Source organism: Haliotis cracherodii, unplaced genomic scaffold, assembly GCF_022045235.1.
Source record: "Haliotis cracherodii isolate W230 unplaced genomic scaffold, xgHalCrac1.p SCAF_8, whole genome shotgun sequence".
Taxonomy (NCBI): Eukaryota; Metazoa; Mollusca; class Gastropoda; order Lepetellida; family Haliotidae; genus Haliotis; species Haliotis cracherodii.
Window position 1 is genome coordinate 28821225 of NW_027266341.1, and position 25629 is coordinate 28846853.

Consider the following 25629-nt stretch of genomic DNA (forward strand, 5'->3'; position numbering starts at 1 on the left):
AAACAATTCCATTGGCTTATAATATTACACCGCACCAATGAAAATCGGGATAACGTCCCGTACATGTTATGCGCACGAAACTTGTGAAAAGCACATGGGGATGTGTAAGGTTTTACTGGCTTGTCATATGCCTGTGGTAATCTGCATATATAACAATGAAATTTGCCTATAGGGTAGGTATAAGTGGTTGATCAGTCAAAAATATGTTCCGGGGATATTGATAAATGGGAGTATGTAAAGAAGGAAGCATTTTTAATTGACACACTCTAGGGCACCGTCACTCGCTGACTCGAATATCTCGGTTCCTAGTGAATTGAATAAACAAACTGTATATTTACACCAATGTGTCACATGTTACGTAACCTTTCTTAATTGTGATTGCACTGTGTTTAATTGGACTTACTGGTTGATTGACATAGTGATGAGTACATGTGTATTCCAGTTAACAACACTTGGACAAACGTACATCGTGCATTAAGTCAATATATCAATCTTTAACTTGTAAATGCCGTAATCAAATTTGTATTCATAATATCCATCTAAAAGTAATAACTATTGAGATCTTAATGGATGTTTATGTAAAGCTTACCCAAGCCAAAAGAAATGTAATTGCAAAACTTGAAATACAAACTTAATTTCCAAGACAATAATATAGTCTGTGAGCTTGACTTCTTTTAAAGTCAGGCATCACTGCCTCTAGGATTTCATCATTTCCGTACAACTCTCCAAATATGACAAAGATAACATCAACACTATGAAGTAGTGTGATCATGTTGTTAGATCTGTCCATATACTAGTATGGGTATATGTAGGAAGTACATTTTCTTAAAGTTTCTGTTCAATATGTGTATGTCTTAAAGTTTCTATTCAGTATGTACATTTCACATTCTATTTACTGTATGTATTTCAGTTTTCTAACTTGCTCGGTTCTGTGTACCGGAAAGGGAACTTGTCCTTCACACCTGATGGGAACAGCATCGTCAGCCCGGTGGGGAACAGGGTCACTGTGTATGACCTGAGGAAGTAAGATCATGTTCCAGTGTTAAGTAAATGTGGGGAACAGGGTCACTATGTTCAACCTGAGGAAGTAAATGTAGGGGACAGGGTCAGTGTGTTCGACCTGAGGAAGTATGATCATGTTCCAATGTTAAGTAAATGTAGGGGACAGGGTCACTGTATTCGACCCGAGGAAGTATGATCATGTTCCAATGTTAAGTAAATGTAGGGGACAGGGTCACTGTATTCGACCTGAGGAAGTATGATCATGTTCCAATGTTAAGTAAATGTGCGGAACAGGGTCACTGTGTTCGACCTGAGGAAGTATGATCATGTTCCAATGTTAAGTAAATGTGGGGAACAGTGTCACTGTGTTCGACCTGAGGAAGTATGATCATGTTCCGATGTTAAGTAAATGTGGGGAACAGTGTCACTGTGTTCGACCTGAGGAAGTATGATCATGTTCCAATGTTAAGTAAATGTGGGGAACAGTGTCACTGTGTTCGACCTGAGGAAGTATGATCATGTTCCAATGTTAAGTAAATGTGGGGAACAGGGTCACTGTGTATGACCTGAGGAAGTATGATCATGTTCCGATGTTAAGTAAATGTGGGGAACAGTGTCACTGTGTTCGACCTGAGGAAGTATGATCATGTTCCAATGTTAAGTAAATGTGGGGAACAGTGTCACTGTGTTCGACCTGAGGAAGTATGATCATGTTCCAATGTTAAGTAAATGTGGGGAACAGGGTCACTGTGTATGACCTGAGGAAGTATGATCATGTTCCGATGTTAAGTAAATGTGGGGAACAGTGTCACTGAGTTCGACCTGAGGAAGTATGATCATGTTCTAATGTTAAGTAAATGTGGGGAACAGGGTCACTGTGTTTGACCTGATGAAGTGAAACGTAAAACCGTATTCACTCACTCACTCCAAGCAATAGTGATACGATGACATGCATCAACCAAGTCAGCGAGCATGACCAACCGATCCTGTTAGTCTCCTCTTATGACAAGCACAGTCGCCTCTTACGACAAGCATAGTCGCCTCTTAGGACAAGCATAGTCACCTTTTATGGCAAGTGGATCTTAACAGGTTATAATTAACTTTTAGTTTGAGGTGAAGATTGGGTTGGAGACAACAAAATGTGTTTTAACTCAGGCTGTGTGTTACAGATTCTACCATGACATTGATGAATGCTTGATTCTGATTGGTTAAAAAGAGGTTTCCTTTTTGCTACGGAAACCCCTTTCAAATATATTAAGCCTTTTCACAACCCCAAAAAAGCGCTCGGTTCAAAATTATAATAAAGAGGTATCTATTCTACAGTGGGACTACATCAAATTTCAAAACACAGTAGGTTTATCTCCTAATTACAGTTCAACTTTTGATATGGAAATCTTTTCCAGCAACAAGTCGGAAACCTTGCCTATAGAATGTCGACTGAACATCCAGTGTGTCGCTCTCTCCCCGGATGGCTTCACCATGATCCTGGTAGACGAAGGTAATCTCACCATCTCTTATCAACTTCTGGAAGTCAGGAAATGAATTCGAAAAATTTGTATGCCCCTTCTTTCATTTATTATAAGGACATGTATTGGAGTATACTGTCATTTTCGGTTCACTGCACATGGGCGGGAAGAAGGACATGATATATATAACAAAGCTCACAATAAACATTGTAATTGAGTGGTAGATACAGACTGCTCCTTACCAAGATCCGCAGTAAGTTTGGACAATTTGTGTTACAAAAGTTCATCATGTATATACTACTCAAAAGAAGTTAGGGAACACTGATATGTTTGCACTTAATTTTAAAAAGGAACAGAAGATGAAGACGTGTAGTAAATTCAATAATGACCGAGAATACAGTAAGAAAGAATCTTGAACAATCCACTACATTCCATAACGTGAACAAGTGTTGATGTCAATAATGTCACTGGGGTCAAAATTGGAAATCCAGGCCATGAGAGAAAAGTCAGTAACAAGTGTGTCCGCCTCTAGCAGCCACACATGCAACACAACGATGCCTCATTGATGTCACTAATGTCTGTAGTGTGTTCTGTGGGATAGCATGCCACTCCAAACTCAGCCATTGAGCACGCTGACGCAGATCTTGAGGTGGAGGGTGGTTCTCCCTAACACGTTTCGTCAACAGATCCCATTCGTGTTCAATGGGTGCCATATCAGGAGAATATGCTGGCCATTCCATGCGAGTAACATTGTTTTGTCCCAGAAAGTCAGTGACTATGCCTGCACGATGAGGTCTAGCATTGTCATCCTGGAAAACCGCCTGTGGGACTATTCGATGAAGACAAGGAATCACCATTGGTCTCAGAATCTCATCCCTGTAGCGAACAGCATTCAAAGTCCCCTTGATGACGTACAGATTGGTTCTGTGATGAAATGAAAAGACGGTCCACACCATGACACTACCCTCATCAAAACGATTGTGCTCACGGACGTTGACGTCAGCAAAACGTTCCCCATGCCGTCAGTAGACAAGAACACGACCGTCATTATGCTGCAGTGAGAATCGAGATTCATCAGAAAAAAGAACTGCTGACCACTGTTGTCTTGTCCACTGTCGGTGTTGCCGTGCCCATTCGTCTCTGGCTGCTCTGTGACGCGGAAGAAGAAGCGGCCTAATGGCTTGACGTCGGGGCCTGATGTTTCTTTCCCTCATACGGTTTCTTATGGTTTGGTCACTGACATTTGTTCCTGTAGCAGCCCTCAGTTGCCTTTGAAGACGGTTTGCTGTGACTGTTCTCCTCCTCAATGCTTCAACAATGACGTACCGGTCTTCTCTTCCTGTTGTCACACGAGGCGTCCTGACCTTGGTCTATTACTTACTGTCTGTGTTTGTTGGAATCGCTGACGTAAGCTGCAAATGATGGATGGACTAACATTTAACTTTCGAGCAGCTTCCCGCTGTGAAACATTCTCATTTAGCCACCCAATAGCTCTGGCTCGTTCTTCAATCGTGAGGTGTCGACATTGTGGCATGTTGAACACAGTGATGCAGTTTCATAGCGACCTGCCTTTATCAACCCAAATTTTGCACAAAAATTCCATGTGGCTCGTGCTTCATGAGAATAAGTGAGCAAATGCACGATCTCCATTTTTACAGCAGCTGTGAGGAGGAGATTACAACAAAAATTTCCATGAAAATGAGTGCTGGTCAAAATGAACGTTGATGAGCCCAGTATGATTCAAATTCTTTGTTCTGGTCATGAAGTCACTTGAGTAAGGGTAGTCTTCAATATCAGTACGTTAGCCACCGATCAGGAGGCCATTTACCAAATTTAAAAGGAATCGAATGAACAGTGCTACAAAATATCAGTGTTCCCTAAATTGTTTGGCGAGTATATATGAAAGGCACCAACTATGTAAAAGTCTTTGTTCTTTATATAATGCCTCCATGGTCTAGTGGTAGAGCCTTCACCTGAGAAGCTTTGATCCAGGCCGTGTCATACCAAAAGACGTTAAAAGATAGCATTTGTTCTTACCCTGCCAGGCGCTCTGCGTTAAGGGACTTATACAAAGACTGGTCGGCTCGGAGTCAGTATACTGTGTCTGAGTGGGGTATTCATGTTAAACTGCGGCATGGTATCTCACTGGGCTAGCACTATAAGATCAGCAGATGTCAGTGTAAAGAAACTAATGAATGTTTTTCTCTTTAGTCAGCCTGTGTTGGAAGTATTCAACATATGACTTGATATACTGGTGTTTTGTAACATGCTTGATGCTAACTTCATAAAGCATCACTGACTGCATGCGATATGTCAGTTGATTTGATGCAGATGCATTCCTTACCCTTGAGAAATTTTAATTCTGTTTTGCAGAAGGGGAGGCGAGCCTTTGCAGTCTAGTCAGTCGTTCAGTGCTTGCCACGTTTCACTTCCATAAGCACGTGTATGATGTGAGCTTCAGCCCTGATGGAAAGTAAGCATGTCTGGAGTTGTGAATAGTTCACAGCTTTACCATGAAGTGGGGCTGGGATATAGGAACGGAGTCCGTCTGTCCATCCATACATCCGTCCGTCTGTCCACTTCTCTAAGAGGACAAATTTTCTCAAGTGTTTGAAATTTTACACACTGATATTACTGGTCATGATTCTAAATGAGTTCGAACATTGGTGTCTTAAATTTATTGTCTGCAGAGTTAGGACCCTTGCTCTGTGCTTTTCAACTTAGTGCAGAGTGCATAAAATAGGGAAAGTTTTCTCAATAACTACTGAAATTACATGAATGAAAGTTTGTGTGATTTTTTAAGAGATACTTGTCAAGACAGTACAAAAATTGGTCCCGTAAATTATTTTATTTACAGAGTTATTGTCTTTGTGCCATGCTTTATAAATGCATAGTGTCTGCAATGGGGGCAAGTTTTCTCAGAAAGTACCAATGTTACATGAATGAAACTTTGCATGCTTAGCTATGAGATACTTGTCAAGAAAATTAAGTACATTTATTTTCCTAGAGTTACTTCCCTTGCTACATGTCTATAGCAAGCTCCTCACAGCGATAGTACGTTCCCGGAGCTCTCTATACTGTCGCTGCCACCAGTCAAAACTCCCCACTGTGAATAGGTGGCCACAACCATGCTTTGAGTTGAACTCGCAACCGAATGACCGTTATGTTTACAAACAAGTGACGACTGTCGTGACGCCGAATACACTTATAGCTGCTAAATTACTTTCTTCGTTTGTCAGTTTGAATTTCTGTTTGATTAAAACTATCGTGTTATTGATATAGTAAGAATGTAAGGGAGAAGTTGGATGGTTTTCCGTTAGTCTCTAATCTCGAACCAATCTGATTATCAAAAAAACAAAGTAAATTCATCTCGAAAACACGGTCAGTCGTAAACCTTTTCAAATTGAAATATGATGGCATTCCCAAAGACATAAACAAAAGTGTAAACGTTACTACATATGGGGTTGGAGGGCAAATTTCAATATTCTTGTAATGGCCGCGCCCACACTGGTGGCAGCGATGTTACGGAGAGTGTAACGAAGGTGTCACGCGCTGGGAAGGAGCTTGATGTCTAAAGGTGTTGAGCACACACAGTTACAGCCCATGGTACTTTACAAAGTGCATAGAGTCTGCAATGGGGACAATTATTTTCAGAAACTACTGAAGTTAGCTTATCTAAAAGATACTGATCAAGAGTAATCATAAGGGGCCTATTGTGTGTATAAATTTCACATTTGTTCATTTTTTCTGATGTCATAAAGCAGCCCAAGTGCAAGTCTCTTCTTCAGGCCTTACAGGATTCTTTTTTTATAGTTTATATTCATTACTATATGAACAAACATAATTCTAATGTGCCCCATCGTGGGGGATAGTGATAACGCTGTTTTCATATTCAAGTTATGTTTTGTTTTACTTATTTTAGATACTAGTTTAACATTTGTGTTTACCGTGATGTTTTCAGAGATTGTGGAACACTAATGTCATGTTATTACCCTGTCTTACCTTATGTCCCCGTTAGAATCCGAGTGCAGGATAATTTGGTCTCTAGAACTGTGGATTGAGTGGTCATGACATGTGAGCTGGCTGACATGTCACTGACATGTTTCCAGAACAGATCCTTGCTCATGCTATCAACCACTGGTAGTCTGGTCCAGGATTGGCTGTGGCTGTAATATTGCTGATTGCAACCAATGCTTCTCGTAACAGGCCACTAACAGGACGACCTTTCTGACTTGGTTGATGCAGGCCAGTTGCATAGATCGATAGTCATGACGTCAGTCACTGGATTGTCTGGTCCAGAGTTGATCATTTGCATATAGCTGGAATATTGTTGAGTGTGGCGTTGAACAAGAAACGAATTAATACAATCAGTTATTTTAATGTGTTTTTGTCTTTTTGCCACATCGAGGATTACAGGGGGCGGTTGGGTAGCCTAGTGGTTAAAGCGTTAGCTCGTCACGCCGAAGACCCAGGTTCGATTCCCGACATGGGTACAATGTGTGAAGCCCATTTCTGGTGTCCCCCGCCGTGATATTGATGGAATATTGCTAAAAGCGGCATTAAACCATACTCACTCATTGAGGGCTACAGCCAACTATTAAACACTCCTCCTGCTTCCAGGAAGTTTGCTGTGACGAAGGACAGCGTCATCTTGGTGTTCCACGCCCCCGGGAAGACGCGGGAGTTCAACCCCTTCGTCTTCTACAGAACATTCTTCGGTGCATATGATGACAATGTCTGTATCGCCTGGAGCTCAGACTCGCGGTAGGCCAGCAGACGTTATTGTGTGCCATGATGAAATATAGTATATGGTTATTGCTGATAATAAAATTGTAAGCAAATATCATGGTACATTCCGACATTTTAAAAGAGTACATTTAGTGTGTTTGTACTTTGCTTATGTAATTATTTTGTTAATCAATTGTATTTTACATACTAATTTGAATTTCTGGTTCTGATTGGATTCAGATTAAATCCTCTCCAGTACCCCATACTTCAGAGCCTGAAGAGGTGGATCTTAAATTTCAGAGATTGGTAAAATGACTGTTGCCATGACTGGAGACTATATCTCTTCCAGTTTTAGCAGGATATATGGAAATTTATCAAAATGTCATCCAATGAAATTCCAGTATTTTGCATGTGACGTAAGTTTACATGTTATGGTGCCTTGTGTTCCAGAGTGCTGTGTGCGGGATGTAAGGACATGAACACACGGGTCTTCGGAGTGGAGAGATTCTCCAACCTGGTCATGTATTCCATGGGAGGACATACGGACATCATTGTCAACGCCTTCTTTGGGAAAAACTCACTTGACGTATCCTTTGTCATACAGTGAAAGTTGCAGCGTTGTACATTGTAGTAAAACTTTGGCCGTATCCTAAGTTTGACAGGTCAGTGTCGAAATTAATTGCCTGCCTGCCGGCCTTGGCTGGTGACTTTTCTGTCAAGCTGCTTAAAAATGTTCTCCACATGCCCGACTGTCTGGCAGAAAATTTGAAGACTACTTACGTTTTCCGTTTTATTATAACTCAATATTTATAATGTCCGAAAGCAAGCAGCTAACTTTGAAGATGGGCAGGCACCATATATGTCTGGTCTGATCGGGTGGTCATGCTCACTGACTTGATTGATGCAAGTCATCATATCCCAATTGCATGGATCAATGTTCATGATATCAATCACTGGATTGTCTGTTCCAGACTCGATTGTTCACAGACCGCTGACATACAGCTGCCATATTTCTGAGTACGGCGTTAAACAACAAACAAACAAACAAAAATGGTGATTGGGTTTGCTAACTGTGGGACATTTTGTACCCTGACAGCATTGGTCAGTGCCACTGGTTAAATTAGTGTTAGCTATGTTATTTGATATGACGTCTGGGTAGGGTGGCCCGTCTGTATAAGGCACCACAATTCACTGTGCAGAGTTGCATCCCTTGGGCATGCCAGAATCCCATGATTGTTGGTTCAAATCCCTGTTCGCCACGATAATACTTCTAGGTTTGTCAGCATCATACCGGTGCACATAGATTTCACCAAAGTGCCGACTGCGCAGTTAGCTAGGTATATTTCGGACACCTATGAAATGTTCTGCTTCTACTGTTTCTTTCCTGAACTCGCCCAGTTGTACTCACTGGGTCAAAATGGCCTCCTAGTTGTGTGGAAGTGTGACACAGAACCCGATGGCCTCGAGCCGTATGTGCCAGAAGTGATGGACACAGAGCACTCTGGAGATGAACTAGATGAACCTGAAGAAGAACCAGGAGATGGTGGGAAGGAGCAGCTGCAAAGTAGGATCATCACTTGTATATTACTCTGAATGTGATACCAACTTGAGCAATGTTTTCTTTTTGTATGTCTTTACAATTACAACCCTACCTCAAACTGATATTAGACCCGTGAAGATCTGGGGTAGAATAGGTCTTCAGCAACCCATGCTTGCCGTTAAAGGCGACTATGCTTGTCGTAAGAGGCGACTATGCTTGTCGTAAGAGGCGACTATGCTTGTCGTAAGAGGCGACTCATGGGATTAGGTGGTCAGACTCGCTGACTTGGGTGATGCATGTCATCAATCCCAATTGCGTGGATCAATGCTCATGTTGTCAATCACTGGATTGTCTGGTCCAGACTCGATTATTTACAGACCGCCGTCATATAGCTGGAATATTGCTGAGTGCGGCGTTAAACAACAAACAAACAAACTGATATTGGCCAAGTTTTCTCTTCTCTGCTGTAATACACTTGCAAGCCTGGGCACCTGTCAGGAATATGTCAAACAGTTGTTGTGATTGCATTGTGATTGTTAAAGCTAAAAAAAAAATAGTCCTGGTTCTCAAGCACTGCCCACGTCATCTTAAAGTCTGTCACAGTTTTGTTTTTATTTCCATTTTGAAAAAAACCTTAAAACATCCTAATGCTTAAAAACATGCGATCAAATATAGCATGCAGTTACTTCCCTCTACATGCGCATTGCTTTACTGCGCATCTCGTGTTATGGTCATGGTGGCAATAGCAGTTTGTATGCTTGTTTATGTAGGAGGGCCCTTTCCCAGGTTGATAGTACACAACTGTTTATTTGGATACATAAAAGTTTGAACAAGCCAAGAAAACAAAAAGCCACTGCCGCCTGCACTATATTTTCAAAATCATTACTTGAGAACCAATTTATTTTACTTTTTAAGCCTAACATGTTGTCAGTTGGAATTGTTGGAATGTTTACAGAATACAAGAGACTACAAGAGAAAGCAGAAGCTCGAGTAAAGAAGAAAATCCACTACCGACATCTTGCAAAGTATGTTTTGATATTGATAAGTTTTTCGGAGTAATGAAGGTCATGTAGATTCATCCGAACCTGGGGGCACGGGTGTCCCAGTTGTCTAAGGCGCTGCGATTGGCTGTGCAGAGTTGCATCCCTTGGGCACGCCAGAAACCTATGATTTTGGGTTCAAATCCCGGTTCGCCCCAATTATGTTTCTACGTTTGTCAGCACCATACCGGTGCTCGTGGGTTTCACCGAAGTGGTAAATGTCTGAGACCTGCATCACTTTGGGCTTTCCTCCCATATAAAGCTGACACGCCGTGATATAACTGGAAAACTGTTTAAAGCGGCGTTAAACCAAACTCACTCACTCACTCACTCACTCACTCACTCATCTTCACCTTTATATTCACCTTCATCTACACCTGCATTTTCATCCTCACCTGTGTAGTGGGGTAGCCTAGTGGTTGAAGTGTTCACTTGTAATGTCGAGACCTGGGTTTGATTTCCCACCTTAGTACAATATGTGAAGCCCATTCCCGGCACCCCCGCGCCATGATATTGATGGAATATTGCAAAAAGCAGCATAAAACAATACTCACTCACTCCTATATTTGGAAGGACGGGGTTCGACCACCAGCCACATCATAATAACAGACATTAAAAGATGATACTTGTTGTTACCTTGCCTGATGCTTGGCATTAAAGGGCTAAAACAAGGACTGGTCAGCTTGGAGTCAGTATACTGTGTCTGAATGGGGTATTCATGTTTAGCTGCGCTATGGTATCTCAGTGGACTAGGACTATAAAATTGGCATTAGTCCGGACTAGTATAAGCAGCCACATACACACACGGGTGCATGTATGGCACTATGCAAGTGCAATTATCTTGAATGCGACATTAAACTCCATTTCACCTCACCTCACCTCACCTCACCTCACCTCACCTCACCTCACCTCATCTATCATCATCTTTCACCTACCTCTCCACATCTTCAGGGCCATCTGTAAGATATTATTCTATTGTATATAATACATTTTATTGTTACTCATGATCAACTCCTGCTATCTGTTCAGTCATTGTGTGGCAGAAGCCCATACAAATTAACATATTTGTGTATGGGAGGTTATTTGTTTGTCACATCCGAGTTGACAGTTTGCTCCCACGTGGATCTAATGATGAGGCAAGAATGATTCCCAAAAAATAAGTCTTCGTATCTTGTGAACTCAAAAGGATAAACTTGTTACTTGTGGGGTGTATGGGATTTTATGAGCTGTTAGTGTACATTCCGCTAACCCTTGTCTCCAGGAGTATAATACCATTCAGCGTGGAACACAGGTAACTTACATTACACATGTCAAATTCTGGACCGTCATACTGAAATAGACTCCTTGTTTGCTTGGCCAAGGCAGTGGCTGAAATATTGCTGACGATGGTGTTAAACAACACTCACCATACCATGGGGGCGGTGGGGTAGCCTAGTAGTTAAAGCATTTACTCGTCACGAAGACCCGGGTTCTATTCCCCACATGGGTACAATGTGGGAAGCCCATTTCTGGTGTCCCCTGCTGTGATATTGCAGGAATATTGCTAATAGCAGCATAAAACCATACCCACTCACTATACCATGACCTATTTTTTTAGAAAAAAATTATGCTGTGACCAAGTCTATAAATTCAACCCAATTTCTCACCTTGTTTACAGACACATCATCAAGGACCAGCAGAAGAGTGACGGCTCCATGACGAAACTGACATCTGCTGCATTTCACCCAGATACTGGCGTCCTTGTCACTGGTTTCCAAGATGGATCATTCTTCCTCCATGAAATGCCAGAGTTCAGCATGATTCATTCTCTCAAGTACGTAACACTAGATCCCTTCTTACCCGTGAAGATCCGGGGTAGAATAGATCTTCAGCAACCCATGCCTGCCGTAAAAGGCGACTAAACTTGTTGTAAGAGGCGGCTTACGAGATCAGGAGGTCAGACTATGTTGATGCATGTCATCATACCCAATGTTATGGGCCGATGCTCATGATGTCAATCACTGGATTGTCTGATCCAGACTTGATTATTTACAGACCACCGTCATATAGCCGGAATATTGCTGAGTGAGGCGTTTCATCCACACCTTACAGGTATTGTGCAACTTAATATGTATGCAGTACTCCATGCTTGTCTGAAGTTGGGAGAGACAGGGTAGCCGAGTGGTTGAGGTACTGGCTCACCACAGCAACGTCCCAGGTTTGATTCCCACATGGGTACAATGTGTGAATCCTTTTCTTTGTGTCTCCCATTGCTCTATGGCTGTACTGCTAGAAGTGTCGTTAAACCACACTGGAAACTGAAATGAAGCCCAAATGGTTAGATGGTATACATAGTATTCAGAAAGCAAAGAATGCGCAGTTTCAGGGTTAGAAACTGGCACTAGTCCTATAGTCCTTGACAAACTGCCCAACAGTTGAGGTATCATAAGGACTTGTAGATATATGCCATTTTTAAGGTTTTTGCTATATATGATCATTATAAGGACTAGTGGACCAACAATGTTAGTTTCTACTGCTGCTGAATTTTATTTTCTGGGGAAGGAACTGGAATTTTAAGACCTTATTGGCCCAGAAAAAAACAAGGAAAGGAAAGTTTTTGCTTGACTTCAGAATGAAATTATTAAATTGTCAGATGAAAGCTGGGCTTCTTGGTGGATTATCTATACCATGTAAGCTTCCTGTCACTCCTGTTGGATAAAAACAATTCCTTCAATATGCACAGGTTGGTATTTGCTTTTGCTATTAATGATAGCCATTGGTTACTATGCTGTCATATTTTGCTTTTTGTTCCAGTATTTCTGACCAAAGTATTGCCTCCATATCAATAAACTCCAGTGGTGACTGGATTGCGCTGGCGTGTTCTGGTTTGGGGCAGTTGCTGGTGTGGGAGTGGCAGAGTGAGACATACGTCCTGAAACAACAGGGTCACTTCAACAACATGGAGTGTCTCGCATATTCCCCCGACGGACAACACATCGCAACAGGAGGGGATGATGCGAAGGTATAGCATCTGTACATGCACATGCACATGCACATGCACATGCAGACAAAACTCATTTAGCTACAAGCTGAATTGTTTGATAGGCATGACTACGAAGTTGATGGATGACAAAGTAGACACAATTTACTTCCTTCCTTACTGTAAAGGTGACGTTTCGGTACAGATCCTTATACCGTTGTCAATCATTCCTTGCTTGAACACAGTATAAGGATCTTTTCTGAAATGTTTACAGTAAATAAAGAAGTGTTATCCCTAAATTTTGTCTGCTTTGTAACTAGAAGATGTTGCTGTCTTGAGACATGTTCATTGACTAAGGCATTATGGAGAATCTCGCCAAAGCCTCTTTAATATCAAACATATCAACACGACTGGATTTTTTTTGTATCAAAAGACAAGAGGGTGAGATTCTATTTATCATACAAAATCACTCTTCCAGATTTTCAGGTTAGAAACATTAAATACTAGTGCCCTGTGTGTAAATGTAGAGTTAGAGTGAGTGAGTATGGTTTTACGCCGCTTTTAGCTATATTCCAGCAATATCATGGAGGGGGACACTAGAGATGGGTTTCACACATAGTACCCACGTTGGAAACGAACCAGGGTCTTCGGCGTGACGAGCGGACGCTTTAACCACTAGGCTACCCGACTGCCCCCATGTAGAGTTAGAGGGGCGGAGAGATTAGTAATGTCTTTTGATTGTGACATCATGATAAGCAAATAAAGTTACTATGTAGCATACACTGGAATCCTGTGTGACATTGACTATTCTTGATTGTTAAGGTGAAGGTTTGGAACACCAGCAGTGGCTTCTGTTTTGTGACCTTCAACGAGCACCTCGGGGGAATCACCGGGGTCACATTCAACCAGAACGGCAAGGTGGTCTTGTCAGCATCTCTCGATGGCACCGTCCGAGCATTCGACCTCGCCAGGTGGGTCACAAGTACTTTCAAGAAGTCAAAATTAAATGCAGTTGCTTCTGTCAATCAATCAATCAGTCTCCCTGGATGTGACAGACGTGTGGTCCAAGCATGACTCTGTCATATCATATTCTCTATCTTCACCTGCATCCCATGTGACAGGATTTTGATGAAGTGAATGTCATCATTGTCGTTTGTCTATATTTAGATATCGCAACTTCAAGACATTCACATCACCACGTCCTGTGCAGTTCTCCTGTCTAGCGACCGACAACAGTGGGGAAGTGGTGTGTGCTGGCGGAGTCGACGTGTTCGAGATATTCGTGTGGTCCATGCAGACTGGCAGATTGCTGGAGGTTTGTTACCCTATTGAGCTAGACATCTGATGCGAGGGCAAGGGGGATCAAATGACTCATATCAACCCTGCCTTTTTTGTTAAGCGATGCAAACCACTTTTTTATTATGAAAAAGGTCTTAAATATCAGATAGATCATCTTCACTGGGCGCTGTTTGAGGCAAATGCAAGTGATATGAGAGTCGGAATCTGATTGGTAAATAGGAGGGACATTGAAGGGTCGTAAGTTGTAATAGCCTCTGGTGGCACTACCATCGATCCTGGAAATTCCATCCTAGTTCGGCAAGAGTTGAGACAGGACTTTTACAGTCGGTTAACTTGCCGCAGTAAGATGTTATTGCATCCGTCATATGTCAATGTCTGCTATGTCGAGACATTGCTCTTACCTCCATGTGTCAAATGACAGCCTGTACGCAGGTCTGAGCATGGATGCTCATTAATTTGAAAATAAAGGCACAAATCGATTGATCCCTGACTATTGCTGGATAATATAGGCTTTTCTCCATCATAGAAAAAGATCCTGAAAACTTGTTGCTGGAAAGAATCAAGTTTGACATGAAACAGTGATTCTCTCAGGAATGCATAGAGCTAACATCTAGTCTCTGCTTAGTGTCATGCATGGAAAAACAGTAAGGGTCCGCTTTGAATTTGGGATGTTAGTAATTGATAGATGTTGAAAATTTGGGATGTTCGTTGGCTGAAACGTTGCTTGAATGATCTGATTCAAATACACTACTCAAAACAAGTTAAAGAATACTCACAATTGGAGTATGTGAGTATGGTTTTACTCCGCTTTTAGCAATATTCCAGCAAAATAACGGGGGAAACAGAAATGGGGAATCAAGAAGAGAATTAAACCAGGGTCTTAAACCACAAAGCTACGTACCCCACCACCCCTACAATTGGTTCTGTGTGTTGTAATAGCCATTATAGACTATAGTCAGATGAAAAAATCTTTAACTTCTTTTCAGTAGTGTCTGTCGTCCCAACAAATTGGGCACATTTTCTTTTGTTTAACAGCTTTCATTTCTGGTAAAAATGAGTAAAAATGGACAGTTATAGACATGTTTCCAGTGTTCCATTGCCAGACTATGATGTGCTGTTGGATATACGGAATATAATGGATGTGTTGCAGATACTCACAGGGCATGAGGGACCAATCAGCAGCCTCAGTTTCAGTCCAGCAAGAGCCATCTTGGCCAGTGCATCGTGGGACAAAACTATCAAATTATGGGATGTGTTTGAGAACAAGTCTGCCAAGGAATCCTATGGACTGCCCACAGATGGTAAGTGAGGTTGTCAAGTATGTACTCAAACACTTTGAAAACACATCATCAAAGTTTTGTGGTATTTGGCAAAATGGCCATAAAGATCAAAGTAAGTTGTTCTTTGTATTTAGGCATGAGGTAATCAAACTCAACAATGTCGTCGATAGGGTTTCAAATCATACCATCGTCACGATATGGCTGAAATACTGCCGATGTGACGTTAAATCTTAACTCACTCACTCACTCGAATCATATCAGATGTGTTTTGAGATTGACTTAAAGCATAAAGTCACATGATGTCTGATGCTTGTAAAACTGGCTTAGAAATACATGTTGCCCCTGATGGTAAGCTAAGATGCTTGGTGCGTCCGCTGTCACTGGAGACAGTGGTTGATGCCCTGAGAGGTGGTCCTGATGGTAAGCTGAGATGCTTGCTTCGTCCGCTGTCACTGGAGACAGTGGTTGATGCCCTGAGAGGTGGCCCTGATGGTAAGCTGAGATGCTTGCTGCGTCCGCTGTCACTGGAGACAGTGGTTGATGCCCTGAGAGGTGACCCTGATGGTAAGCTGAGATGCTTGCTGCGTCCGCTGTCACTGGAGACAGTGGTTGATGCCCTGAGAGGTGACCCTGTGGTGGGTTCTACTCCTGATCATGCCTCAGTACTTCTACAGTGCCTAAATGTCTTCCATCCTTACAACTAAGGAAAATAGAAAACTATTTCCTTACACGATCCAGAATGTTGCAACCCTATCAGTGTGACATTTCAACTTCAATGATTTTTTTAAATTAGTAGCCAGTGATACTTCAACTACCACATGCAGTGATTTCCACCAGTGCAGCCTCAAGGCCTAAAGACCCGAGTTAATGCAAGAATATTGAAATACTAGCAAGTGCAAGAATAGTCGAATACTAACTGGTGCAAGAATATTCCAATACTAGCTAGTGCAAGAAGAGTCGAATACTAACTGGTGCAAGAATATTCCAATACTAGCTAGTGCAAGAATAGTCGAATACAAACTGGTGCAAGAATATTCCAATAATAGCTAGTGCAAAGAATGATACAGTCCTAAATGTTGTGGGTGAAGCAGGCAACTTCCAATGTGAACCCCTGCATTAGCTGGTTATTTCAAGATGGCGATAATGTTTTCAAGTCAAATGGCTGTTGTAATATATTGTCATTGTGATTAGTGCTATTGTAAATAGTACCAGCTAGCTCACGCTAAGACGTAGCTGATGACAGCGCCAACGATGAACTGCCGCCATGATAGAAGAATAAACCCAGGACCGTATCCCCAGTCTTTGTGCTATAGATACGGAGATAGTTCATTATGAGAACTACAAGAAATACATCACAGCTGTGAAACGTTGCGTGTATATGCAGGAACATATATACTATCCTGAATACTTGCATGACAATAGTTTCTGGTGTATTACAAGTAATGTGATGTCATAGACTGTACCTACGTGCTCATCGTGTCCTTCTGTCTCCAGCCCTGGCTGTAGCGTTCCGCCCTGACGGCAGTGAGTTGGCTGTGACATAGTATCCCTGTGTTCTCATCATGTCCTTCTGTCTCCAGCCCTGGCTGTAGCGTTCCGCCCTGACGGCAGCGAGTTGGCTGTCACATAGTATCCCTGTGTTCTCATCATGTCCTTCTGTCTCCAGCCCTGGCTGTAGCGTTCCGCCCTGACGGCAGTGAGTTGGCTGTTGCCAGCCTGGATGCCACCATTACTCTGTGGAGTCCGGACACGGGGACCCAGGTCGGCACCATCGAGGGCAAGCACGATGTCGGGTACTCGAGGAAGGCGACGGACAAAATAACAGCTAAAAAGTCAGCAGCTGGAAAGTGAGTTTAGCAACTAGTTCAAGATTGTAGCAAGATTTATCCTTGGCCAAAGCTCTTCACAGTTAACTAAAATACAAGATAGAGTGTTGAGTTTGGGTAAAGGTTTCTGTATAATATCAAAACATGTTAAATGTGAATCCTTACACTTTTTCTTATGTATAGCCAAAATAGTTTACTGAGAATCCTATTGTTGTTGACAATTCTGTTCAACGATTTAAATATCTTTATGTAATGGAATTGGAACACCATTTAAGAAGAAATATGTGTTATGTTAAAGAAAGTTTCTGTTTTATAGTGACATTTTCCTGCTACCTGTTTGTGTGTGCTATGTACATATGTGTGCTGAGGTAGGGTCAGGTGGCCAAGCAGAGTCAGTTGTCACTCCTATGTTGGACAGGAGCTGTAGGTTTGATTCTCCTGACTTGGTACAGTTTGCTATGACCTTTCTCTGATCCTCTGTGATGCTACTGAGTTGCTGCTGAGGGAGACACCTTTGTTTTGTGATTAAGATGTTAACCCATCATGCTGGAGATCCAGGTTTATGCCAACCTTTTCTCAGTGACCTGCACTGTGATGTTAACAATGCTAAAACTAGGGGAATGCCAGTGTAAGACGAGTCACTCACTCACTCACTCTCACTCTCTCATTGACTCTATCACCCACACCACGTCACGCCACGCTACGCCACACCATGCCACACCATACCATGCCACGCCACACCACTCCATGCCACACCACACCATGCCATGCCACACCGCGCCACACCACACCATGCCACACCACACCATGCCACGCCACACCACACCATGCCATGCCACGCCACGCCACACCACAACACACCATGCCACGCCACACCATGTCACACCATGCCACGCCACACCACACCATGCCACACCATGCCATGCCATGCCACACCACGCCATGCCACGCCATGCCATACCACACCACACCATGCCACGCCACGCCATGCCACGCCACACCACGCCACGCCACACCACGCCACGCCACGCCACGCCACGCCACGCCACACCACGCCACACCACACCACACCATACCACACCATGCCACACCACACCTGAGTTATTATCTTGTGAAATCCCATAAGAATTGTCTCCCCTTCCTCTGTGGCATCATGATTTCATATATAATTATTGATAAGTCAGTTATTGATACAGCTAGACCTATGGATTGTGAACTATGGCACATTGAAGTCCAACTACACAGGTTGGGTGAGGAGGATGGAAGAGAGGAGCTAACACATTAAACATAATTGCATGATTTTCACCAGTTCCTTATAGCGAATATAGTCATCGCTTCTGATTATTTTAGGGCCTTCACAACGATCTGCTACAGTGCCGATGGCGATTGTCTCCTGGCTGCAGGGAGGTCAAAGTTTGTCTGCATCTATTCCGTCCCGGACCGCCTTCTGATGAAGAAGTTCGAGATCTCCTGCAACATGTCTTTTGATGGAATGGAGGTAGGCAACATGGGGACATGGATTCCCTGGTACATGGATCCTTCACTCAATATTCATGACCTATTACTGCGTCATTCCTAATACTTGGTCTAGGCAGGACCTAATGTCATTCTCAATCTCGGATCATTTCTTCTTCTTGTGAACTTGTGCTTTTCGATAATTTGGGATTTTTAAAAACAAAATTTTTTTGAGTTTTGATGGCATTTTCACGCCAAGTATTTACCATTGGAGGGATATCGATGACTTCTATGCTTCCTCCCATTCAGTCACTCATCCACCCACTCATGCACCCCCCTCTCTCTCATCCATCCACATACCCATCCACTCACTCAAAAACCCACCCACCCACCCACTAACTCACACACTCAACCAGGGGGCACAGATGGTCCAGTCATCCAAGGTGCTGCAATTTGCTGTGCAGAGTTGTGTCCCTTGGGCACGCCAGAAACCTACGATTGTGGGTCTGAATCTTATGTAAAGATATTAGTTACTCTCTCTCACTTCCACTTAACATCATGTTTGCTTTGAGGCAGAAGACAATCATATTGCTTTCTGATATCATGACCTTCACTTGACCCTCAATATTTCTTCTTCCTGTAGGAGTTCCTGGACCGGCGCAAGATGACAGAGTGGGGAAACATGGCGCTGGTGGATAGCGAGGAGGGGGAGCAGATCGCCCTCCCCGGGGTCCGCAAAGGGGATATGAGTTCCCGGCACTTCAAACCAGAGGTCCTCATCTCCACAGTCAGGTTCTCTCCAACAGGTAAGTGATGCTTTCACATTATGGTGCAGTTGTTAAAGTGTTCTCTGCTATACGGGGGGGGGGGGGGGCACGGGAGGCCCAATCGTCTAAGGCGCCGCGAATCGCTGTGCAGAGTTGCGTCCCTTGGGTACGCCAGAAACCTATGATTGTGGGTTTGAATCCCGGTTTGCCCCGATTATGTTTCTAGGTTTGGCAGCACCATACCTGTGCTCGTGGGTTTCACTGAAGTGGTAATCATCTAAGACCTGCATCACTTCGGGCTTTCCTCCCTTCTTAAGCTGACACCCCGGAATATAACAGGAATACTGTTAAAAGCTTTGTTGATCCCAACTCACTCACTCACTCTGCTATATTGGTCTGGTATTTGTCTGAGAGCAGCTTATAAAACCATTATGACTACACCAGGTAAGTATGGCAAAGTATTGGGACCCAGACATGTTCAAGAAGAAACACCTGTGTGAAAGGGAGACAACTGGGATTATCTCCAGGGGGACGTAGGTTGCTGTGGGTCTCAGGACTCTGGTACTTGTTGTGAGAGCTGATAATCTGGTGGTCGGTGACTTTGCTGATGGCGTGCCATTATGCCGCGAGTTAATTGCTTTACATTGAACCATGATATAGGTGGAATATTTTGGAGTGCAGCGCCAAGCAACATGCATTCACTTTTCCTCACTCTCTCACTGCACATCCTCTTTATGTCAGGAAACATGTTGTGACCAAATCTCACAGTGAAAAGCCCCAGTGTCAAGGATCATAAAAAGCTACACAGACTTACCCAATCCCACTCTTTTGGACAGTAAACTATGGTTAGAACGAACTCAAAGGGACCACTAATTTTAATTTTAATTTTAATTTTAAAAACAACATTCATTCAGCAAATAGATGGGACCAAGAAATAGTTTGTTATATCCGTTAGTTTGCTATAAATGTAGTTTACGGTATAGCACGAGTCCTCTTTAACAGCTTGACTTAGAACTATTCATCCAAGTTTGATTGATGTACTGTTTATGTTCAGGGCGTGCATGGGCTGCCACGTCCACAGAAGGTCTCCTCATTTACTCCCTCGACCACAACCTGGTGTTTGATCCCTATGAACTGGACACAGACATCACGCCAGCCAGTGTCAGAATGACCTTGGCAAAGGGAGATCACTCTAAAGCCCTTCTTCTCAGTTTTCGACTGAATGAACAGAAGCTGATTCAGGAAGTCCTGGAATCTATTCCAGCCGACAACAGTAAGGATGATTGTCACAAGTCTTCAGTCATCAGGACTCTAAGTTTTTTTCTGTTAACGTCCCTACAGTTGTGTACTTGAGAATTAGGCTAAAAAAATCAATAGTCCTGGTCCTCAGGCGCTGCCCACATCATCATAAAGTCTGCTGCATGTTTCGTTTTTATTTTCATTATTTTCATTATCTCAAAGCTATTCAATACTATTTTGGATGACCATCAGTGGATCTTGGGTATATGTCATACCTGATGACTGATGTTTATTTCCATAGCTTATATTCTCTAAGAAATGTTTACCAATTAGCCTAACATTAATAATTGATGTCTGAAGCTAGATATAATCATTGTGTTGCAGTTGATGTTATCTGCCAGTCATTACCAGACACATATGTTGACCGTCTGCTCGGGTATGTGGCCAATCAGATAGAGACGTCTGCTCATCTCCAGTTCTATCTCACTTGGATACAACGTCTGCTTTTTGTACATGGGCCTAAGGTCAAGCAAAGGTCACAAAAGGTCATGGCTACTCTGAGAACCCTTCAGAAAAATGTCACCCGAAAGTACGAGGATATTGGAAAACTGTAAGTATTGAAAAGCAAGAAGAGTTTTTACGAGCATTTTAAAAATATTAATCTGCGCTCTGTATATCCATAAAATGACATATGTGACCCCACCAGGAGAAAAGCAGCCTCATGGGTGAAAAGTTACGTTTTGACTTCTCATTATTTGTTAAAAGTACAGTATCTTAGGAACACATAAATACAATTCACAAGCTTCAATTTACATTTATTATAGAGAAACATGGCATCAAACATTTGGATTCATTTTCTGCAAAGTCCCATTTTCAGACTTACAACTGTTTTGTAATTGCAGTTTTTAGATATAGTGTCTGATAAAATTATAGTAGACATGTATGCTGAAATGTTTTGAAATAATGTTTTTACTACATTATAAACTAACGAGAGATAAATAAGATATTTTTGTACTGTCCTCACATTTCGCCATTTTTTACAGAAGTAAGTTGACGTCAAACATCCCTCTTTCAGAGCACAATTGTTTCCTAGCACCCATAAGGTCCCTAATGCCCTGGGCCCACTTGCACAAAGCGACCTTAGCACTAAGATGATTGTAACTCCCATACTTTAGCATAGGCTTACAATAGTCGTAGCGCTAAGATCGCTTTGTGCATGTGGGCCCTGGTGGGTCACATATCTTAATGACCATCATGTGGAAAGATATTGAAAATTAAACAAAGAGCAATCTCAGCACAGGTATCGGCTTAAAATAGATTCATCCGAATTCCACCATAAAGATGGTACAGCTCAAAGACTGACTGAAATAAGCCAGCCGCATGTGACACCTTTGGTATGGTTCTCATATTGGAAATCTTTGTTCAAGGATTAGGGACAATCTGTGAGTTACTCCTACTATGGGCCATAGCAGATCTATTTTCACTTAAGCACTGGTCAGCACTGATTGGAAGTAATTGGCTAACTTTGCGGTTTGTGTATTTTTGCTTCAAGTTAGTAAGGATGCAATGCCTGAACAGTTCTTAGAGAGTTCCGGAGAGCGGAATGTCCGGGGTTCGATCCCCAGCTGCGTCATACCAAAAGACGTTAAAAGATGGTACTTGTTGTTACCCTGTCTGGGACTCGGCATTAAAGGGCTAAAACAAGGACTGGTCGGCTCGGAGTCAGTATACTGTGTCTGAGTGGGGTATTCATGTTAAACTGCGTCATGGTATCTCAGTGTACTAGCACTATATATCAGCATCAGTCCAGACTAGTACAAGCAGCCACACGCACGCACGCATGCACGCACGCACGCACACACACACACACACACATACACGTGCATGAACGTCGCTATATAAGTGCAATAATCTTGGACGCGACATTAAACCCCATTTCACCTCACCTCTTAGTGTGGTGCAAAATATGTGTGACGGGTCTGAGGCACAGAGGTTGATGCTGTAGAGTTGGGTTCCTTTGTCATGTAAAGATACATTGATATGGGTTCTAGTCCCTTACTGATTAAGACCTTTGGATTGTCAGCCCTGTACAAGTCTCTTTATAGCCCACAATGTGTTTTGCGGAAGTTATTACTATGTACACCATAAGTCTAAGATAAGTCTAGTTGTGAACTTTTCAATAATTTGGGATTTTTAAAAACAAAAATATGTTTGAGTTTTGATGGCATTTTCACGCCAAGTATTTACCATTTGGGGGATATCGATGACTTGTATGCTTCCTCCCATTCAATCACTCATCCGCCCACTCATGCACCCCCCTCTCTCTCATCCATCCACTCACCCATCCACTCACCCGTCCACTCATCCATCCACTCAACCATCCACTCACCCACACACTCAAGAACCAACCCACCCACTAACTCACACACTCAACCAAGGGGCACGGGTGGCCTAGTCGTCTAAGGCGTCGCGATTCGCTGTGCAGAGTTGCGTCCCTTGGGCACGCCAGAAACCTATGATTGTGGATTCGAATCCCGGTTCGCCCCAATTATGTTTCTAGGTTCTTCAGCACCATATCCGTGCTCGTAGGTTTCGCCAAAGTGGTAAACGTCTCAGGCCTGCAATACTTCGGGCTTTCCTGCCACATTGAGCTGACACGTAGCGATATAACTGGAATACGGTTAAAAGCAGCATTAAACCCAACTCACTCACTCACTCACTCAACCAGCCACACACACCCCACGTACTCACACAAGCATATAATTTTGCAAAGTCAGGACAAATTTGGAGTTCAAACCCACATCCAGTACAACACTGTAGCAACATAGACTACTGTGCCACCTGTACCCATCATTCAGAAAATGACAGGTTTTCACCTTACACTTGAAATTGCAGATGTGATCACAACAAATACCACCTTGACTTCATCGTGGCGATGTCCCGGAACAAGCGGAAACATGTGAAGGAGGATCAGGATGGGAGCGAGGAGGAGCTGATGGAGGCAGCTGAGTCAGACTCCGATGTCGACCTCCAGGATATGATGAGGGAAGAAGATTTTAAATCTAATTTTGATACATGAAATAAATATGTGCAGAAAAAATGATGATTTTTGTTTTTTAATTCTACCACTGAAGTGAATAAATCTAGATTTGTTGACCCAGTAGCTGGTCAAAGCTTGTGGCAAGGGAATTGATTATTGAATCTTGTTTCATGCACCAGTCCAGAATATTTCAGCAGTACATCAGGCCACCTCCGTGGTCAAGTGGTAGAGCGTCTGCCCGGAGTGCCGAAGGTCCGCGGTTCGATCCCCGGCCATGTCATACCATGACGTTAAAAGATGATATTTGTTGTTACCCTGTCTGGCACTCATCATGAAGAAGCTAAAACAAGGACAAGTCAGCTCAGAGTCAGTATACTGTGTCTGAGTGGGGTATTCATGTTAAACTGCAGGATGGTATTTCCGTCGGCTAGCACTATAAATTGTCATCAGTCCAGACTAGTACAAGCAGCCACACACACGTGCATGCACCTCGCTATATAAGTGCAATAATCTTTGACACAAGTTAAACCCTATTTCACCTCACCCGAAACGTGAAGAGCGTGTTTCGTCGATGAACGCGTTGAAATAACCCGTTGCTATCGATTGAAGCGTGCATAAAATATAAATATTGTCGACGGTTGAAAAGATGGCTGTCTCAAATGAGTTGCACTTAAACGTTTGACTATAACGCTCATCACTTTAGTAGCCAGTAAATAAATGAGTATCATTTTCCAGCGTGAGTATATTGGCTTATACGTAATAAACAAGAAATTATCATTTGTATGAAACTCGGGACTTCTAAAACACCATGATTCGTGGGTTGGTTGGTGTTTTGGCAGTGTTTCAAACTCAATCTATTACGGTAATGCATAAACATTTTCTTTTTCAAGTGTAACCTTTTTGTCCCGTACTGTTGAATGGCCAATGATAAAATCAGGGCTTTCCTAACTTGCTATGGAGAAATAAAGCTCTGTAAATGTATATTTGTGCGTGTTTGTTGTTTAAAGCCGCACACGTATGTGACGATAGTGCAGTTGCAAATGTGAGGAGTTCTGGGTAGAGGAAAGGTCTTCATGGTCGCTGTAAAAGGCGACGATGCTTGTCGTAAGAGGCGACTAACGTTTTCGGGTGGTCAGGCTCTCTGACAAGGTTGATGCATGTCATCATATCCCGATTGGGCGGATCGATGTTCATGATGTCAATCATGCTCAAGACTCCATTATTTAAGGACCGCCGTCGCACAGCTGTAATATTGCTGAGCGCGACGTTAAACAACAAACAAACAAACATAAAAAATGGGGATGTTTAACTATGTGATGTGAAATAAGGTAGATTTGTTTATATGGCACTAAATTACATATGTATCCACATGTATACTCTGGAAATGTGCAACCGTAAGCGTTAGAGTAATTACCATAGGTAGCAACAGTGTTGAAAGTTGATTTGATATTTTACTATCGCCATGGAGATATTACTCGCCTTTCGGGGACGAGGAAACAGACGTTTTAGCTCAGGGGAGACATCATGGCCGGTGATTTTATTATAGTTTGTTGTACGGACATATATACTACTCGAAAGAAGTTCAAGAACACCCGATATTTCATATAACTATGAATTCGCAGTGCAGGCACTAAAGAAACCTGTGATCGTGGATTCGAATTCCCCGTTCGCCATGATTATGTTTCTAGTTTGTGGGTTTCACGTCTAGGTAAACGTCTAGGACCTGCATCACTTCACTGCACATTAGGCTGACAATCCGTAATGTAACTGGAATAGTGTTAAAATCAGCGCTAAGCCCTACTCACACATATCACTATGACAGTGTTATAGTGCAAACCATTTCAATACTTTTATTTACAATAGTGCAAACCATTTCAATACTTATTTTACATTTCATTTATCTAAAAACCTAACTGGTTTAATATATGTTTCCAAGTGCGCTGAAATTCAATGCCTATCACTATGACAGTGTTATAATGCAAACCATT

General features: G+C 42.6%; 1 protein-coding gene across 1 annotated transcript; it reads left to right on the forward strand.

The window, feature by feature from the left end:
* The first annotated feature begins 84 nt into the window (after nt 1–84).
* On the forward strand, nt 85–23686 carry LOC139450744 (periodic tryptophan protein 2 homolog). The gene is made up of 19 exons (XM_071232565.1): nt 85–173; nt 911–1023; nt 2406–2500; nt 4842–4941; nt 7089–7232; nt 7647–7782; nt 8595–8760; nt 9692–9761; nt 11434–11589; nt 12570–12777; nt 13558–13706; nt 13903–14050; nt 15185–15335; nt 16981–17161; nt 18491–18638; nt 19239–19401; nt 20417–20635; nt 20986–21211; nt 23497–23686. The coding sequence occupies exons 1-19, from the start codon at nt 156–158 to the stop codon at nt 23678–23680; spliced, it is 2775 nt and encodes a 924-aa protein (XP_071088666.1). The 5' UTR covers nt 85–155; the 3' UTR covers nt 23681–23686.
* Nucleotides 23687–25629: the final 1943 nt, after the last annotated feature.